General features: G+C 46.5%; 1 protein-coding gene across 1 annotated transcript in view; it reads left to right on the top strand.

The window, feature by feature from the left end:
* The window catches only part of LOC123347552 (antigen WC1.1-like), an 838191-nt gene extending 827799 nt beyond the window's left edge, over positions 1-10392 (top strand). Inside the window, exons 16-17 of the mRNA XM_044984910.1 lie at positions 9170-9313; positions 10051-10392. Coding sequence (XP_044840845.1) covers positions 9170-9313; positions 10051-10199 — 293 coding nt within the window. The 3' untranslated portion in view covers positions 10200-10392. The remainder of the gene's footprint in view (positions 1-9169; positions 9314-10050) is intronic.
* The last annotated feature ends 7201 nt before the right edge of the window (positions 10393-17593 follow it).

Here is a 17593-nt window from a genome sequence, read left to right as displayed (position 1 = left end):
TGGACCAGTCCAGAGAAGAGATCCACTTCCTGGACACTACAGTGCAAATAAGTTATGGTCACATAAACACCACCCTATACCGGAAACCTACTGACCACTATACTCACCTACATGCCTCCAGCTTCCATCCAGGGCACATCACACGATCCATTGTCTACAGCCACGCCCAAAGATACAACCAAATTCCCTCCAATCCCTCAGAAACACATGAACACCTGCAAGATCTTTATCAAGCATTCTTAAAACTACAATACCCACCTGGGGAAGTGAGGAAACAGATTGACAGAGTGAGACAGGTACCAAGAAATCACCTACTACAGGACAGGGCCAACAAGGAAAATAACAGAACACCACTGGCCATCACGTACAGCCCCTAGCTGAAACCTCGTCAGCACATCATCAATGATCTACAACCTATCCTGGAAAACAATCCCTCACCTCACAGACCTTGGGAGGCAGGCCAGTTCTTGCTTACAGACAACCTCCCAACCTGAAGAAAATACTCACCAGCAACTACACACCTCACCACAGAAACACTAACCCAGGAACCAATCCCTGCAGCAAACCTCATTGCCTACTCTGTCCCCATATCTACTCTAGCGACACCATCAGAGGACCAACCACATCAGCCACACAATCAAGGGCTCATTCACCTGCACGTCTAATAATGTTATATATGCCATCATGTGCCAGCAATGCCCCTCTGCCACGTACATTGGCCCAACAGGACAGTCTCTACGTAAAAGAATAAATGGACACCAGTCCCTGGAAAAATCATGGAACAGGTCCTCAAGGAATCAATTCTGAACCACTTAAAGGAGGGGAAAGTGATCAGGAACAGTCAGCATGGATTCACCAAGGGCAAGTCATGCCTGACTAACCTAATTGCCTTCTATGATGAGATAACTGGCTCTGTGGATGAGGGGAAAGCTGTGGACATGTTATTCCTTGACTTTAGCAAAGCTTTTGATACAGTCTCCCACAGTATTCTTGCCAGCAAGTTAAAGAAGTCTGGGCTGGATGAATGGACGGTAAGGTGGATAGAAAACTAGCTAGATGGTCGGGCTCAACGGGTAGTGATCAATGGTTCCATGTCTAGTTGGCAGCCGGTATCAAGTGGAGTGCCCCAAGGGTCGGTGCTGGGGCGGTTTTGTTCAATATCTTCATTAACGATCTGGAGGATGGTGTGGACTGCACCCTTAGCAAGTTTGCAGATGACACTAAACTGGGAGGAGTGGTTGATATGCTGGAGGGTAGGGATAGGATACAGAGGGACCTAGACAAATTAGAGGATTGGGCCAAAAGAAATCTGATGAGGTTCAACAAGGACAAGTGCAGAGTCCTGCACTTAGGATGGAAGAATCCCATGCACTGCTACAGACTAGGGACCGAATGGCTGGGCAGCAGTTCTGCAGAAAAAGACCTAGGGGTAACCGTGGATGAAAAGCTGAATATGAGTCAACAGTGTGCCCTTGTTGCCAAGAATTCTAATGGCATTTTGGGTTGTATAAGTAGGGGCATTTCCAGCAAATCAAGGGATGTGATCATTCCCCTCTATTCAGCACTGGTGAGGCCTCATTTGGAGTACTGTGTCCAGTTTTGGGCCCCACACTACAAGAAGGATGTGGATAAATTGGAGAGAGTCCAGCGGAGGGCAACAAAAATGATTAGGGGGCTGGAGCACATGACTTATGAGGAGAGGCTGAGGGAACTGGGATTGTAGCCTGCAGAAGAGAAGAATGAGGGGGGATTTGATAGCTGCTTTCAAGTACCTGAAAGGGAGTTCCAAAGAGGATGGATCTAGACTGTTCTCAGTGGTAGAAGATGACAGAGCAAGGAAAAATGGTCTCAAGTTGCAGAGGGGGAGGTTTAGGTTGGACATTAGGAAAAACTTTTTCACTAGTAGGGTGGTGAAGCACTGGAATGGGTTACCTAGGGAGGTGGTGGAATCTCCTTCCTCAGAGGTTTTTAAGGTCAGGCTTGACAAAGCCCTGGTTGGGATGATTTAGTTGGGTTTGGTCCTGCTTTGAGCAGGGGGTTGGACTAGATGACCTCCTGAAGTCCCTTCCAACCCTGAGATTCTATGATTCTATGTTTCTATGACACAAATTGGACATCAGGAATGGTAACATACAAAAGCCAGTAGGAGAACACTTCAATCTCTCTGGACGTTCCATAACAGATTTAAAAGTAGGTATACTTGAACAAAAAAACGTACAGAAACAGACTTCAAAAAGAAACAGCAGAACTAAAATTCATTTGCAAATTTAACACCATTAATTGGTCTTGAATAGGGAATGGCTTGTTCATTGCAAAAGCAGCTTTGTCTCTCCTGGAATTTACATCTCCTCATCTATTATTGGGAGTGGACTACATCCACCCTGATCGAATTGGCCCAGTCAACACTGGTTCTCCACTTGTGAGGTAACTTCCTTCTCTTCATGTGTCATTATATAATGCCTGCATCTATAATTTTCACTCCATGCATCTGAAGAAAAGAGGCTTTTTACCCACGCAATGTTATGCCCAAATAAATCTGTTAGTCTTTAAGGTGCCACTGGACTCCTTGTTGTTTTTGTGGATACAGACTAACAGGCCTACCGCCCTGATACTTAACACCTTCAGTCATGTCACCACAAATGCAATGATGGCGTGTCATGCTAAGTACTACTGCAACGATCACTGGTCTGCATCAATTGTTCATGACTCATTTGTCACCAGATACTATCATATCTGATAACGGAACTGCTTTTACCTCTGACGAGTCCAAGGACTTCACCAAAAGCAACCTCATTCGAGCTGTCACCATTGCCCCATGCCATCGCCAAGCAAATGATCTGGCTGAACAGATGGTGCAGACAACCAAAGATGCTAATATGAGGATCATCAAGGGAGACTGACCAACAAGGCTTACAATATTCCTCATTACACAACATGTCACTCCATGCCCAAGTACCAGAGTTAGCCCAGCCGAGCTACTCATGCAACAATGTTTTAAGACATGGGTTCACCATCTCAACCATGACCTATCTGAGGAATTGGAACACAAGCAGGATCATGCTCTGGATTCCTTCCTATCATCTACCCTGTGGTTCCTTCACACGACAAGAAAGTATATTTGTAGAAGTTATGGACGTAGGTTCCTTCAGCAGTTATTGAGGTCACTGGTTCCATCTCATATAAGGTCCAGATTGCCAATGGACAAGTTTGGCATCACCACATGGAGATGAGCAGCTTTTCATCTGGTCAAAGAAACATTACTCCAGAGAAGCCATCAGATGTGTCTCCTCTAGAGCCAACCATCGATTCTTCATTATCGGTACAGCCTGCAGCCTCTGACACTCTGAGCTCACCAAAGCTGCTAGTAAAAGGGGACAATGCTCCTGTCTCACCAGGGGTTCATGCTGAATTTCAGTCACCAAAGACACCTGCCCTGCCGAGTGTTGTAGAGAGACCACAGCGCAGGCGAGAGCACTCACGATGGTTGGATGATTGTGTTGCTAAAAGAGGGAGGAGGGTTATGTATACGTGGGGGCCCTGTAGTTTTATGAAGGGGAAGCACTCACCAGGAACACTGCTGTTAGTACCCTCCAGTTGTTGTCTAGAAGGAAGAGATTTTGCTCGGGGATCAGTTCAGCTTCATCCTTGCTACTGGGCAGTTCATCTGTAGTTTTGCAGTTCCTGACAAAATAAGAGTTCAATGTTGCTGCTGACTGTGAGTGATTACACATGTTCCTCATCACACATTTACAACAGTGAAAAATACAGATTCAGAGATACCGAAATATTTTACAAATTCACAACAATTTCACCATGTTGTTCCAAACACAAACACGCATAATACATTTTGTTTCAACATTTTCTACACAGAACATTTTTTTTCAATTTGCAATTATCTTTCATTTACAAATTTCCTTTACTGTATAAATAAAAAATTTAAAAAACCATTTTGAAAATGTCAAAAAATCCAAAATTTTTTAATTCAATATGAATTTTTCTCTTTTTTAAAAAAACTTTTAACTTTGCCAAAATTTTCCAAAAAAAGTCATTTTTGGCTCAACTCAATCATTTTTTAAAATTTGTTTTACAGGGGCTAGCAAACTAAAATACTGTTTGTCTCCCAACCCTAGCTGTGAATGCTGCAGGAGCTGGGGCTGTGTTGAGACCAGCAGTTACTCATGTTGACAGATGAAAATGAGCTTCCTTCCCACCATACTCTGCAAGTCCCAATTCTAGGGACGGTTAATGTCACTCTGCCCATCCCGCAGCCTTGGATTGTAGCCAGTTATGGGTCAAGAATGCGACTGTCTGGGGCCAGGCTAAACTATCATTTGAAAACTGCTTTGGAGCATTGGGGCAGGGGATGCTCTGTGCCCCCATCCCACTACAGCCACTGGCCTGCTGGGTCGGCTCCCTCCTGCCCCCGGAGCAGAGAGATCAGCCCAGGAGAGCCTCATGACTTTGAGTCCTGTCCCTTTTATCCTTTGTGCCATTTTGTCTCAATGTCTGATGGGAACATCCTGCCCAAGGGCTGTGCTGTGCTCAGGGCATCCCCCAGCACCGCTGCCAAGATGGCTAGAGTGAATCACAGACTGTGCTCTGGGCCTGTCTTGGCCTACGTCAAGCTGTCCTGCTGTGGCTCAAGTGCGTGAGTACCAGGCTCAGGGCAGACTGTTAGGATGCAGGGCACAAACCGCAGATTGGCTGTGAATTTTATACTTAGAATTTACCCAGCAAGTAACAAGTGTAAACTCCTGAGGCATTATACACAGCCTAGGTGACCTTAACTTTGCACTCGATGGTCCCTTACATCAAAAATCACAACAGTATTCAGGTTATTTCCAGTCCCAAAGGACCAGCTACTTCTCCCAGGTCAATTGCACCTTAGAACTCACACCAAAGATGCTTATAGACAATCCTGTAATAAACTATCTAAGGATTTGTTAACTAGGAGAAAAAATGAGTTATTTACAAGGTTAAGGCAGAGAAACACACACCAATATGTTTCAAAAAGTAATGGGAGCTTTTAAGCAAGCTCTAGATCTTCCTTAGGGCTAACCCAGGCCAAGCACTGTGGATGTTTTGCTTATCCGTAGTAATCCTTGCTCCTGCTTTGAGCAGGGGTTTGGACTAGATGACCTCCTGAAGTCTCTTCCAACCCTATTCTTCTATGATTAATGTGGGAGATGGGTATTTGCCCTTAAGAAGGAGGAGTCTTCTCTTTGGCTGAGGTGGCCAGGACCATTGTGGAACTTCCCTGGACCCATAGCCAGAGATGTGCCCTTCACTCACCCCACAGGTATGTGAATTACCAGCATCCTTCAGGTCAGATTGTATCATCATCTCAGTCACATTTTCCACAATGAAATGGAGATTTCTCTTGGGGAGTCTTCATCAGCCTCTCACGGCTCAGAGTCACTGTGATTCAGCATCTTCTCTAGAAAGACAACCAGACTGAGACCGGAAATCCCGCTCCAGACCCTGGGTGTGTTCCCAGTCCCACAGATCTGCTGTCCTCACTGTGATGAATTTCTGGTTCTCGTCTCTCCAGTCTCCTATTCAGATGACTCAGTGACGAAGCTGCAGTATTACACCGGGGACAGCGAGGGGGAAAACGATCCTGGATCAGAACAAGGTAATGGGGGAGGGGCAGACTCAGGGCAAGAGACCCAAATCTGGGCAGAGAACAGAATTTCTATGACACTTTCTGCAATCGCAGCCATTTCCCCTCAAACAGTTCCCATTTTACACATTCGGGTCTAATCCCACTGAACAAGATTTCTGTCAGAATCTCAGGACAGAAACATGTGACCATTTCCTGAGTACACACCCCTGGGAGTGGCTCCCAGTGACCTCCCCAGGTGAGGAGCTGGAGGAGATGGGTCAGTCTCTTTGGATAAAGGTGTCAGAGCCCAGTGGAGCTCAACTCACATTGCTGAGCGAGCAGGAAGATTGTCCTGTGTTATAATTAGAGATGGGCTGAGTCCAACTCACTGATCCGAACCCACCAGAACTTTGTGGGAATGGAATTTGCAGATTCTTACCCCAGTTCCGGAGCTCAGTTTTGCAGCTGACACCTGTTGCTATAACAAGCTGAAACAAACCTCTGGATGTGACCTTCCTGCTCTGGGCCCATCTCTATTTGTAAACTGGGCAGCATTTCTACCCCAGCGGCTCTCAAGTGAGTCCATGAGTTTGGGCCTTTGGGAATTTAGCCTGTGGCTGTGGGAGGAGACACTAAGCAGATGAGCAAGTTCTGCTGAGAAGCTGGAGCGCTGCCAAGCTGATCCCAGGGCTGCCTGAGAGGTTAATGGAGAGCAGGATCTCACAGAGGATCAGGCCAGCGGGAGATTTAATTCCTGAAGAGGGGAAGTTCCCTCTTCTCAGTGTATCAGAAAAATTAAAACCTGTCTGCAGAGATCATAGAATCATAGAATCTCAGGGTTGGAAGGGACCTCAGGAGGTCATCTAGTCCAACCCCTGCTCAAAGCAGGACCAAACCCAACTAAATCATCCCAGCCAGGGCTTTGTCAAGCCTGACATTAAAAACCTCTAAGGAAGGAGATTCCACTACCTCCCTAGGTAACCCATTCCAGTTCTTCACCACCCTACTAGTGAAAAAGTTTTTCCTAATATCCAGCCTAAACCTCCCCCTCTGCAACTTGAGACCATTACTCCTTGTTCTGTCATCTTCTACCACTGAGAACAGTCTAGATCCATCCTCTTTGGAACCCCCTTTCAGGTAGTTGAAAGCAGCTATCAAATCCCCCCTCATTCTTCTCTTCTGCAGTCTAAACAATCCCAGTTCCCTCAGCCTCTCCTCATAAGTCATGTGCTCCAGCCCCCTAATCATTTTTGTTGCCTTCCGCTGGACTCTCTCCAATTTATCCACATCCTTCTTGTAGTGTGGGGACCAAAACTGGACACAGTACTTCAAATGAGGCCTCACCAGTGCTGAGTAGAGGGGAATGAACACATACCTTGATCTGCTGGAAATGCCCCTACTTATACTACCCAAAATGCCATTAGCCTTCTTGGCAACAAGGGCACACTGTTGACTTATATTCAGCTTTTCGTTCACCGTAAACCCTAGGTCCTTTTCTGCAGAACTGCTACCTCAGCCATTCGGTCTCTAGTCTGTAGCAGTGCATGGGATTCTTCCGTCCTAAGTGCAGGACTCTGCACTTGTCCTTGTTGAACCTCATCAGATTTCTTTTGGCCCAATCCTCTAATTTGTCTAGGTCCCTCTGTATCCTATCCCTACCCTCCAGTGTATCAACCACTCCTCCCAGTTTAGTGTCATCTGCAAACTTGCTAAGGGTGCAGTCCACACCATCCTCCAGATCGTTAATGAAGATATTGAACAAAACCGGCCCCAGCATCGACCCTTGGGGCACTCCACTTGATACCGGCTGCCAACTAGACATGGAACCATTGATCAATACCCGTTGAGCCCGACCATCTAGCCAGTTTTCTATCCACCTTACCGTCCATTCATCCAGCCCATACTTCTTTAACTTGCTGGCAAGAATACTGTGGGAGACTGTATCAAAAGCTTTGCTAAAGTCCAGAAATAGTACATCCACTGCTTTCCCCTCATCCACAGAGCCGGTTATCTCGTCATAGAAGGCAATTAGGTTAGTCAGGCAAGACTTGCCCTTGGTGAATCCATGCTGACTGTTCCTGATCACTTTCCCCTCCTTTAAGTGGTTCAGGATTGATTCCTTGAGGACCTGTTCCATGATTTTTCCAGGGACTGAGGTGAGACTGACTGGCCTGTAGTTCCCTGGATCTTCCTTCTTCCCTTTTTTAAAGATGGGCACTACATTAGCTTTTTTCCAGTCATCCGGGACCTCCCCCGATCGCCATGATTTTTCAAAGATAATGGCCAATGGCTCTGCAATCTCATTGGCCAACTCCTTTAGATCAGCTGGATTCACACAGGCCGGCTGTGGCCTGGCCGGGTCCATGTCCCAACCTGTTATCTCAGCACAAGCCCAGGTCCTGCTCCCACTGCTGTTGGATTCTGCAGGGACAGGATTGGCCCCTAGTTATTTTTGGGACTCCTGTTTTACTGTCATTCTCTGACTTGTACCCTACTCACCATGGGCCCCCTTGACTTCCCTCTCATGTGCTATGATAAACAGCTGTAGTTATAAGGGCCACCTGTGCTGAAGAGAGGCTGCTGGTGCCAGGAGCTGAGTGTGGTGTTTGCTGTTTCAGATGGAGTTTCCCCAGAGGGGTCTCAGCTGGATTACGATAATGTGGAAGAGCCTGCCCTGAACGACGTCCCCCAGACTCCAGACGGCCAAGGTGAGCAGAGACTCCGCCTCCTGGAAGCAACCTCACCCTAGGGACAATAATGGTTTGTTAAGAAAACCACAAATTTCCCCACCAGTATTTTCTATTGGCGTAACGCTGGGGGCGCTGAGCAGGTGCATTATAAGAACTGTGTGGAGGCCCAGGGGTAGGGACGCGTGTGATGCCCTAGATCATGACAGAGGCCCATTGCAGGGATGGAAGGACCAGTTCGCTCAGGAGCTGCCCATGCTGTACTTGCTTCAGGTCACTGCCTTGTGACCCTCAGTGCCAGGATTACTAGGGTTACTCACCATTTGTAAAGGGGGCACATCAAAGCAGAGACGTCGTCAGTGCTGCAGTGTTCCCTGCCTGCCTTTGCTGGGATTCTGCTATAGCAGCTTATATACACTGTGACATGGGGTGGGTGGGACATGCAGATTTTACACCCAAAGGGCCATGTCACACCCTTATTAGCTGGCTTAGCTCCCAGTGGTGTCAGTACGTGGAGACTGATGGCAATTTACAGGATAAACATTATCAGTAGAACACAGTGTAATTATTGTAACCAAATGCCTTTGTGGAGCAACCCCTCTAGGCTAGACCCCAATCACCTTTTTCTAGAACTGCCCCCAGCCCCCTGCTCATCTGGGAGCTCTAGGATCCTCTCAACCCGTGATTGAAATGTATCAAATCAATATGAAATCCCCCAGTCTGAGGTTCCAGAGGAGTCTCCTCTTACTGCCCTGAGGGTGGAAGTTAAGTGCTGAGAGATCCCCAGGGACCAGTAAGCCAAGTGCATCTGCTGCTTGTACCTTATTTCTACCTTCACTGTGAATTTTCTCTTAATTACGTCACATCTTCACATCAGATGCCCCTGCCCTGCCTGGAGATGTCACAGGGGATGGTTATGATGATGCCAGAGAAGTGTCTGACCCTGAAGGTGACCCTGCTTTGGGGCAGAATGATGAGGAAGGCACTGGGGTGAATGACAGGAACAGAGATTCACAGACAGGTGAGTGGAGAACTGTTTGCACTTCACATTGTCTCTGCAGAGTGGGAGGGCTGGAAATGTGGGATACACAGCAAGGGAACAGCCCTGGCCAACCCAATACCTGTGAGAAAATCTTTCCTTCTCTTGTCTCTCCATTCCCTCAAAGCAGAGGCTTCAGTGCCTGCAATGGGGAGAAGAACAGCAGGGTCCCTGCTGGGGTACTTTGTGGTCAAACCAGCAAGATACCTGGGATCCTTCTGCCTCTAGGTTCCAATCCTTGTGTGGCTGCCACGCCCTGGATGTGCTCGATTCCCACCAGTTCACTGCACATGTATCTTTTGGGCAGAATCCTATGAACTAAAATCCTGTTACTGCTGCGCAAATGTTAAAAGAGCCCATGACACGTCCTGCAAAATTTGGGCTGGCAGAGTATGGTGTTGCCACTCTCACTTATCCGCTGCTGTTGGCAGTTGTACTGCTTTCAGAGCTGAGCAGACGGAGAGCTATGTACTTAAATGGCTCATTTTAATTCCATGCTCTACTGCTTTTCAATATTTAGTGAGAGTTGCATGTTGATTTTTTGAATTGGTGTATGTACCTGTGTGGTCAGGGTGGGGGGTATCAACTATCATGGGCACAAAGACAGGGGCGATCAAATGAGTTTGAGAACCACTGCTGTAAACTCCACTTTGCTCTGCTGCTGCACATCACCATAGACTGGATCCACTGACTGTATGTGTCTCTCTTGGGATTTTCAGGTGGGAGTTGGCACTCGCTAAGGAGTGAAGTTGTCTCTGGGATGGACAGGGAAACCCGGTTCCCACTTCCTGGAGACACAGGTTATGATGATGTGGAACATGGTGACTCTGGGGGATCAATATCAGAACAATTTGATTGGAAAAAATAACCTTGTGATGATGTAAATGCTTCGCCTCTTTCTCTCAGAAATGCACCCTCTGCTATGACGGCCTAGAGACAGTCCCTGCCTGGTAGATAGACAAAGCAGGTGTTTTTATAGGATTTGTGTGAAGTTACAGGAAATACAAGTGGGAGTTGGAAAAGGTTCATAAACTTTCTTTGTATAATTTTCCATTGTTTGAAGGGGGAAGGAAGTTTCCTGCTTTTTTATGCCTATAATTTCTTCAGCTTGAATTTTGCCTTTTTCATATTAAATCCTTTCTGAAAGTCTTCTCCGTAGTGAAAGTTTTTCTTGCCAGATGAATTGTGCAGTTCCCAGGGTTCATCATGGGGAGAGGCTGAGATACAACAAACCAAAAGACAAGGGTGGGCCACCTCTGGGTATGGCAGGATGTTTGATAGTGTCACACTGAATGTTCTATCAAACATGTGGTAAAAGCGGAAAACCAGCAAGAGAATATTCTGAGATGAGCAACAGGGTTTTTCCTAAACCTAGTTCAGATCTGAAATCTTCATTGAATCCAAGGAGATAAATGGGAAATTCTCCCTCATAATTCACACCTGAAATTAAACAAAGAGTGAAAAGAATTCCACATTCACAATAAATGTGGAAGATGAATATTTCTGCCAGGACAATAAATGAATTTTATAGAAAATAATGACAAGAGGAGGGTTAATAAGAATCTGGGTTTCCACTGAAGCAATAAAACTAAAACAGGTAGCAATTCACTGAGCAGTAAGCCGCAATAAAACTGCTCGTGTTCACACACTGGAATATTTATTTCCATGACAATCTACAAATATAGTTTAAAATCGATGCTGAGCAGAGTACTGACCAGTGGAGAAGCCAGAAGTGTTCTCTGGATGAACCCTCAATGAAATCAGTACCAGAACGCATGCAGAGTACATCGCTATTTCACCAAAATGTCTGTTTTTCCTTTATCGCAAATCCTGCATTCAGTCTGCTCACTTCATCAGTACACGGATACAATGACAACAGAAATGACAAGAGAGGCACTTCCAATCATCTGCATTCAACAGGGCCAGGGGTCATATGAAGAGACAGAAATAAAACAATTTACTTTCAAAAGGAGAAAAATAAAAAAGACATTGAGACGTGTAATAGGGCATAATGACCCTTGGAGACGGAGTAAGGAAATCTCAGGGGCTGTGTTACCCTGTTCCAGGGGTTGTGTCTTCAACACAGATGTGTGTGACAAAGGAAATCACCACAGAGAGAGGAGGCAGCCCCAGGGTGGATGTTTGTGCTTTGGCAGGGAACCCAGGCTGCTGATGCTGCCTATGGCCTGGGACTGGACCTTAAAGAGGGAGCGGGTGAAGGTTCCCTTCTTCTTTCAGGCTGAAAGTATCCTGGCAAATGTTCCTGGGTTGGTCAGGCCAAGGGTAGTTGACAAAAAATAATTAATGTCCAGATTTCTTAGTTAAGAAGGTTAGTTAAGGTCCAGACTCCAGAGAAACATTTTTCACACCACAAGTGCCCCTGTTCAACGAACACATACAATTCTGTGTAATATACCCAGGGCCTATTGCAGGGTAGTCAACAGGTGGACTGCGGGCCAAAGCCAGACCGCCAGAGGTTTTTGACTGAATTTCAAAACTCTGTGGGGGCCGTGGGCACTTAGTATGTGGAAAGGCTAGTTAGGGTTGCCAACTTTCAATTTCTGAAAACCAGACACCCCTGCTCCTCCCACTCCCTCAAGGCCCTGCCCTCTGCTCATTCCTCTCCCCTTACCTCCCATCATCTCTGCTCTCTCCCCTTTAAAATTAAAACCAGCATTTGATTATCACTAAACAAGGTGTAATTGCTTTGAATATTTTGAAAATAAAAAGTTAAAACTGACAGAGACATGTTTAAGGACCTGATTCTGAAAACCCTGTTTCATCTGACTACTCCTTACTCCCGTCAGCAGTCCAGTTGAAGTCAAGGTAAGTCAATAGGATTACTTGCATGAGCAAAGATCATTCTTTTAATGTGAAGGATTGAGCCCAAAAATTGTTACTGTGAAAAGAAATCAAAAGAACTGTGCCAATTCCATCCACTGAAGAGTATATAAAACTTTTTAAAAGCTTATAATATGTACTTTATTAATAGATTGGAATGGCTCCAAAGTTATTTGCAAGCATAGATGTGTTTGCACCCTAGGATTCATAATGATTGATTTGTAGAAGAGAAATCTAAGGAAATGTCCACCCTTCCCTCAGCTATGCATTCTCTAGCCCTGAACATTCAGTAACTTCACAGCCAGGGGAATGTATTTGTCCTTTCCTCACTATATTTTTTCAGTGCTTTGCATTAGTCTAATTTTCTAAAATCTATTATGACAAGCTATTTACCTCAGGCCCCAGCTTGGAAACTTTGGTGTGCCTTTCCCACGCCTCCTCCTTTGTAGGAATTTCACTTATAACTCACAGTGTATAATAACCCAGACTTTCTGATATGAATTCACAGCATTCCCTTAAAAAGGAATTTTCCTGGCCTGAAAGTTTGTGCATTACAACTTGTGTGTGGATCCAAAAACAACAACAAAAAGCCTCATGTTGTCTACCTGGGTCTATAAAAAAATGTCAGGCTTCAGAGAAACTGGGAAGCATCCCAACCAAACTGAAAACCATGACATATGTCTTTACATATTGACTTTAAACAACTGAAACTTTTAAATTGTCAACTTTAATCAGCATAAGTAGCCATGCTGTGTGCAACAGGGTAACAATTATTATGTTCTCATTTCCCTGATTTTTTTTCTTCTTGCACAAAGTACCTTTAAAAAAAAAGTAAATACATTTTGGACAGCATTTGAAAGCACCAGAAATAAGTAAATATCTGTGGAGGGGAAAGGTGTTTCCTATTCCCATCCTCTCTCCTCCTGGGCAGGTGTTTAGTTTGGGTTAGGATTGTTGTTGCACTGCCTCCAGTAGCCCGGTTTAGGTGCTGGGATCTCATAGCCTTATTGAGGGGCCAATTCCTGGTCTCTGAAGCTGGGGCAATTTAGAGGAGACATTAAAGAGAGATTTTAAGCTTCTGACTGGAAACATACAGCCCAGCCCAACCACACACACAGCACATCACAGAAACATATAAAGCACAACCACACAAACCCAACCCAAATACACACACAGTGCACAACCCAATCCAAATATAGCACAGCACAAAACATACACAAAACACAAACACACAATACCCACACAGCGTGATGCAAAACATACACACAAAGAAACTTCACACACCCAATCCAACCCCACACAGCAAATAATCCAAACACACATTCCAGCACCTACGTACTGTGACAAAATTCCTCCTCTATCTTGGTGGGTCCTGCACTTATTGGCAGATTTGCTCACCTTTGTGATCTTCCCTTCTGGTGGAACCCACAGTCTGGGTCAACTCCTCCGGTGTCCAGGGCCGGCTCTAGGTTTTTTGCCGCCCCAAGCAAAACAATTTTTGACTGCCCCCCGTCCCAGCCTTGGGCTCCCTGCCGCCCCAGCCCTGGGCTGCCCACCAGTGCCCCCCCACCAGTGCCCTCCACCCACCCCGCTGCCACCCGAGTCCTGGGCTCCCCCTTCTCCCCACCAGTGCCCCCCCACACACACACACCTGCACCCTCCTTCCGCCGCAGCCATGGGTCACTGGTAACTTGCTCCCAGGGCGGGTCATTCAGCAGGAATTTTGGATGTGCACAAAACACAGACAGGATTGGTTCCCATATGGTTACAGAGCTGCAGTAAAGTGGAACAATTTTCAGCTTGTGTGACTGGAGGATATCTGGATGCATATTACAAGACTGTCCTCCATAAATGAGGAAAAGTTGAGGTGCCTTTATTATTCTTTTGTTCCACACTTTCTTTCGATGGGGAATTTGCCAATGCAATATCACTGTCTTCCTTTTAAACAAACAAAAAAGGCAATGGCTGTTGAAAATAGCAATTCCAGTCCTAATAACCACTGGGAAGCACTTGCTCAATTTTATCCTACTTTTTCTAGAGCAAGTTACAGTGGATCAGAATATTTGATTTGGGAGAAATGAAGTAACAGCTGCCCAAACTGAGCTTGAGCACTCCTGAATTTTGAGGTGCTGAAATCTGGAAGGCAGGTGCTGGGTGTGTGTGTGCGGGGGGGGGAAGGCTCTGCACGGCAGCACAGCAGCATGTATGCAGCAGCATGTCTGGAACTGCATGGAGCCAGATACGCAGGTCTGAGTGGCACGGTAAGGGGGCTGGGGGATTGGAGAAGGGGTAGGAGGTTCCGGGGGGGGCAGTCAAGGGACAGGGAGCAGGGGGTGTTGGTTGGGGCGGAGGTTCGGAGGGGGCAGTCAGGGGACAGGCAGCGGTTGAATAGGCATGGGAGTCCCAGGGGTTTGTCAGGGGACAGGTAGGGGGTGGGGTCCTGGTGGGAAGTTAGGGGGGTGTCTCAGGAGGGGGCAGTTGGGGACAAAGAGAAGAGAGGCTTAGATAGGGGGTGGGGTCCCAAGGGGCAGTTAGGGGCAGGGGTCCCAGGAGGGGGTGATGGGCACAGGGAGCGGGGGGGAGAGTTGGATGGGTTGGGGTTTCTGTGGGGGGCAGTCGGAGGGAGTGGATGGTGGCAGGCTGGGGCTTCCCTCCCCCTGGAGTGTCCTTTTTTTGAATGTTAAAATATGGTCTCCCTACCATTCACAGCACTCACAGCACACGCTGCCGCATGAGGTCCCCCTCCTTCCTTTCCAGTCAGTAGTGGCCAAGGGAATGCTGGGAAATGTAGTTCTTTCCCTGCTCCAGGGCTGGCTCTATAGGCAGAGAGCTAACCAAGGAACTACGGCTCCCAGAGCCCCCTGTTGGTTCTCAGCTCCCATGCCGCCCCTGCAAATGGGCTGCCCCAAGTAGGTGCTTGCTTTGGTGGTGCCTAGAGGCACCCCTGCCTGTGTCTGATCAGGAGTTGGGAGGTTTGGGGGGAACCCGGGCCCGCCCTCTACTCTGGGTTTCAGCCCAGAGCCCTGTGGATTGCAGCTGTCTATAGTGCCTCCTCTAACAGCTGCATGACAGCTACACCTCCCTGGGCTACTTCCCCATGGCCTCCTCCAACACCTTCTTTGTCCTCATGTTGGTGTCATTAGGCATAACCCTAGGTAACTCAGGAGGGTGGAAAACCGTAAGTGTCAATAAAGCTTTCCTGTACTAGGCCTGAATGAACTAAAGTCACTCCATGTCTGACCAAAGCCTTTCCATGTTTGAACTTTAATCGACCTAACAGGCCAGCAACAGAGAATGGTTATCAGTTGCAACACCTGTACCAGAAGGTAATAATGAGGCCTGCTATAATGAGGCCTGCTTGCTCCTGGCTAAGGGGCAAAATAACAGATCAAAGAAAGTAAGACAAGATAACGGTTCACAGAAGAGTTACTAACGAGCTAGATTGGTTGCCGCCAAGTATAACTTAACTGCTTAATGTAATTGCTACTGCAAAGTGTATCTGCTACATGGGAATGAAAGGTGGGGAGAGAGCGGGAGTGGGGGGGATAGAAGAGGCTTAGTTAAAGTTATGTATAAAAAGAGAAAAGCTGCTTGTAGCTGTGTGCTTGATTTGAGACGTGTCTTTCTCCTGGCATCGCTTTGAGATGTCAAATAAACTTTGCTTCTCCACCTTGGTGTGTTTATTGGAGCGAAGCACACCGGGCAACGAACCCCCACTGTTGCTGTCCTCGGGCACTCTGTGCCGGCAACACTCACCACAGGACCTTCCTCCTGGTGTCTGATAATGCTTGTACTCCTTAGTCCTCCAGCAGCACACCCCCTCACTCTCAGCTCTTTGTGCCTCTTGCTCCCAGCTACTAACAAGCACTTCCTCTCCTCTGTTATGGAGTAGCCAGGTTCTAACATCAGGGGAAGCAAATACATAAAAAAAAAGGCACCACTTGACACCATATCAGATTACTAGTTACATACTTTTAAAATTGTTATACATATTTATTCTGTATTTAAAATAAAAACACAAGAATGATATTGTTTTATAAGTTTGTGTGTTATTTTGCATTTAAAATATAAAAAAGGTTTACAGTATTGTATATAAAATCAAAACATCATAAAAACATGGTATTTACTTATTTTGTATTTCATATTGTAAACCTTTTTTGTATTTTAAATGCAAAATAACACACGTACTTATAAACAATATTCTTGTGTGGCCCCTGGAAGCAGGCAGCACACAGGAGCAAGGCGCGGGAGGCACAGTCCCCCGCATGAGAGAGACAATCAGACAGAGGTGGTCAGGGTCTGTTGGGGGTTTGCATGGGAGAGAGGGGGTGGGGGCTGCACTGGGAGACTCTCCAATGCAGCACCTAGCCATGCTAGCTCTGTGCATCATGAGGCCACTCGGGAAAAAGGAGGCAGCAAGAGAGAGAGGCCGAGGAGGAGGTGCCTTTCCCCTCCCAGCTGGGTCTGTGAGTCCCTGATCTCACAGAGTATCAGCACTGCAGGCACCCTGCCCCCAGGTAGTGGGCTGTGGTGCAAGCTAGACAGGCTGATACAGAGAAGTCAGGACCAGTCAGAGTACTTCCCATGTCATCATGAAAACTCACTCCTGGAGAGCTGGGTGAGGTAATATTGGGGTGGGGGGTGTAATATATATCAAGGTGGGTGAGGTAATATATTTTATTGGACCAGCTTCTCTTGGTGAGAGAGACAAGCTTTTGAGCTTTCACAGAACTCTTCTTCAGGAAGAAGAAAACTCCATGAAAGCTCCAAAGCTTGTCTCTCTCTCTCTGTCTCCCACCAACAAAAGTTGCTCCAATAAAAAGATATTATCTCACCCACCTTGTGGCTCTAATTTCCTGGGAACAACAGGGCTACACCAACACAGCATACAAAAATGCAAGATTCACATGAACAACAGAGCGACCACCATCACACCAGGACACTATTTTCACGATTCATTTTAGCATAATGTCATCATCACACCAAGAAAGCAGCACTGTCAGCACAATGAGATACATACAGCCACATGTACTGTGAATTTTTGGCATGCACAAGCGCACTGGGATCCATACAGCAGGATAGAAGGGTCAGTTTAGCTCTCAGTCTCTGAGTCCATCCCCACTAAACTAAGTCCAAAGTTTCAGCTAAACACAAGGGCACCTGCAAATAGCTGTACTAATAGCAGGATCTACATTGGTACAATAGGAGGAGTTGCATGTCAGGGCACTAATTCCCAAGCCCAGTGCAAAGCAATATGGGATCCAGGCACTAGGTCCTTAGAACCAGAATTTGTACTCACAGGAGAGTGGGATGAAATTACAGAAGTTACAGAAGGCAACTCCCAAGAAACAAGGCATTGACCAAATGACTGAGTGGATGTTAAACAACCATCACCAGCCACTGTGTGCAGCAAGTGAATGA

The sequence above is a fragment of the Mauremys mutica genome, chromosome 1 (assembly GCF_020497125.1).
Source record: "Mauremys mutica isolate MM-2020 ecotype Southern chromosome 1, ASM2049712v1, whole genome shotgun sequence".
In the NCBI taxonomy this organism is placed as follows: domain Eukaryota; kingdom Metazoa; phylum Chordata; order Testudines; family Geoemydidae; genus Mauremys; species Mauremys mutica.
Note: the sequence above shows the minus strand (reverse complement) of the source record. Positions and strands in the feature narration are given on the sequence as shown.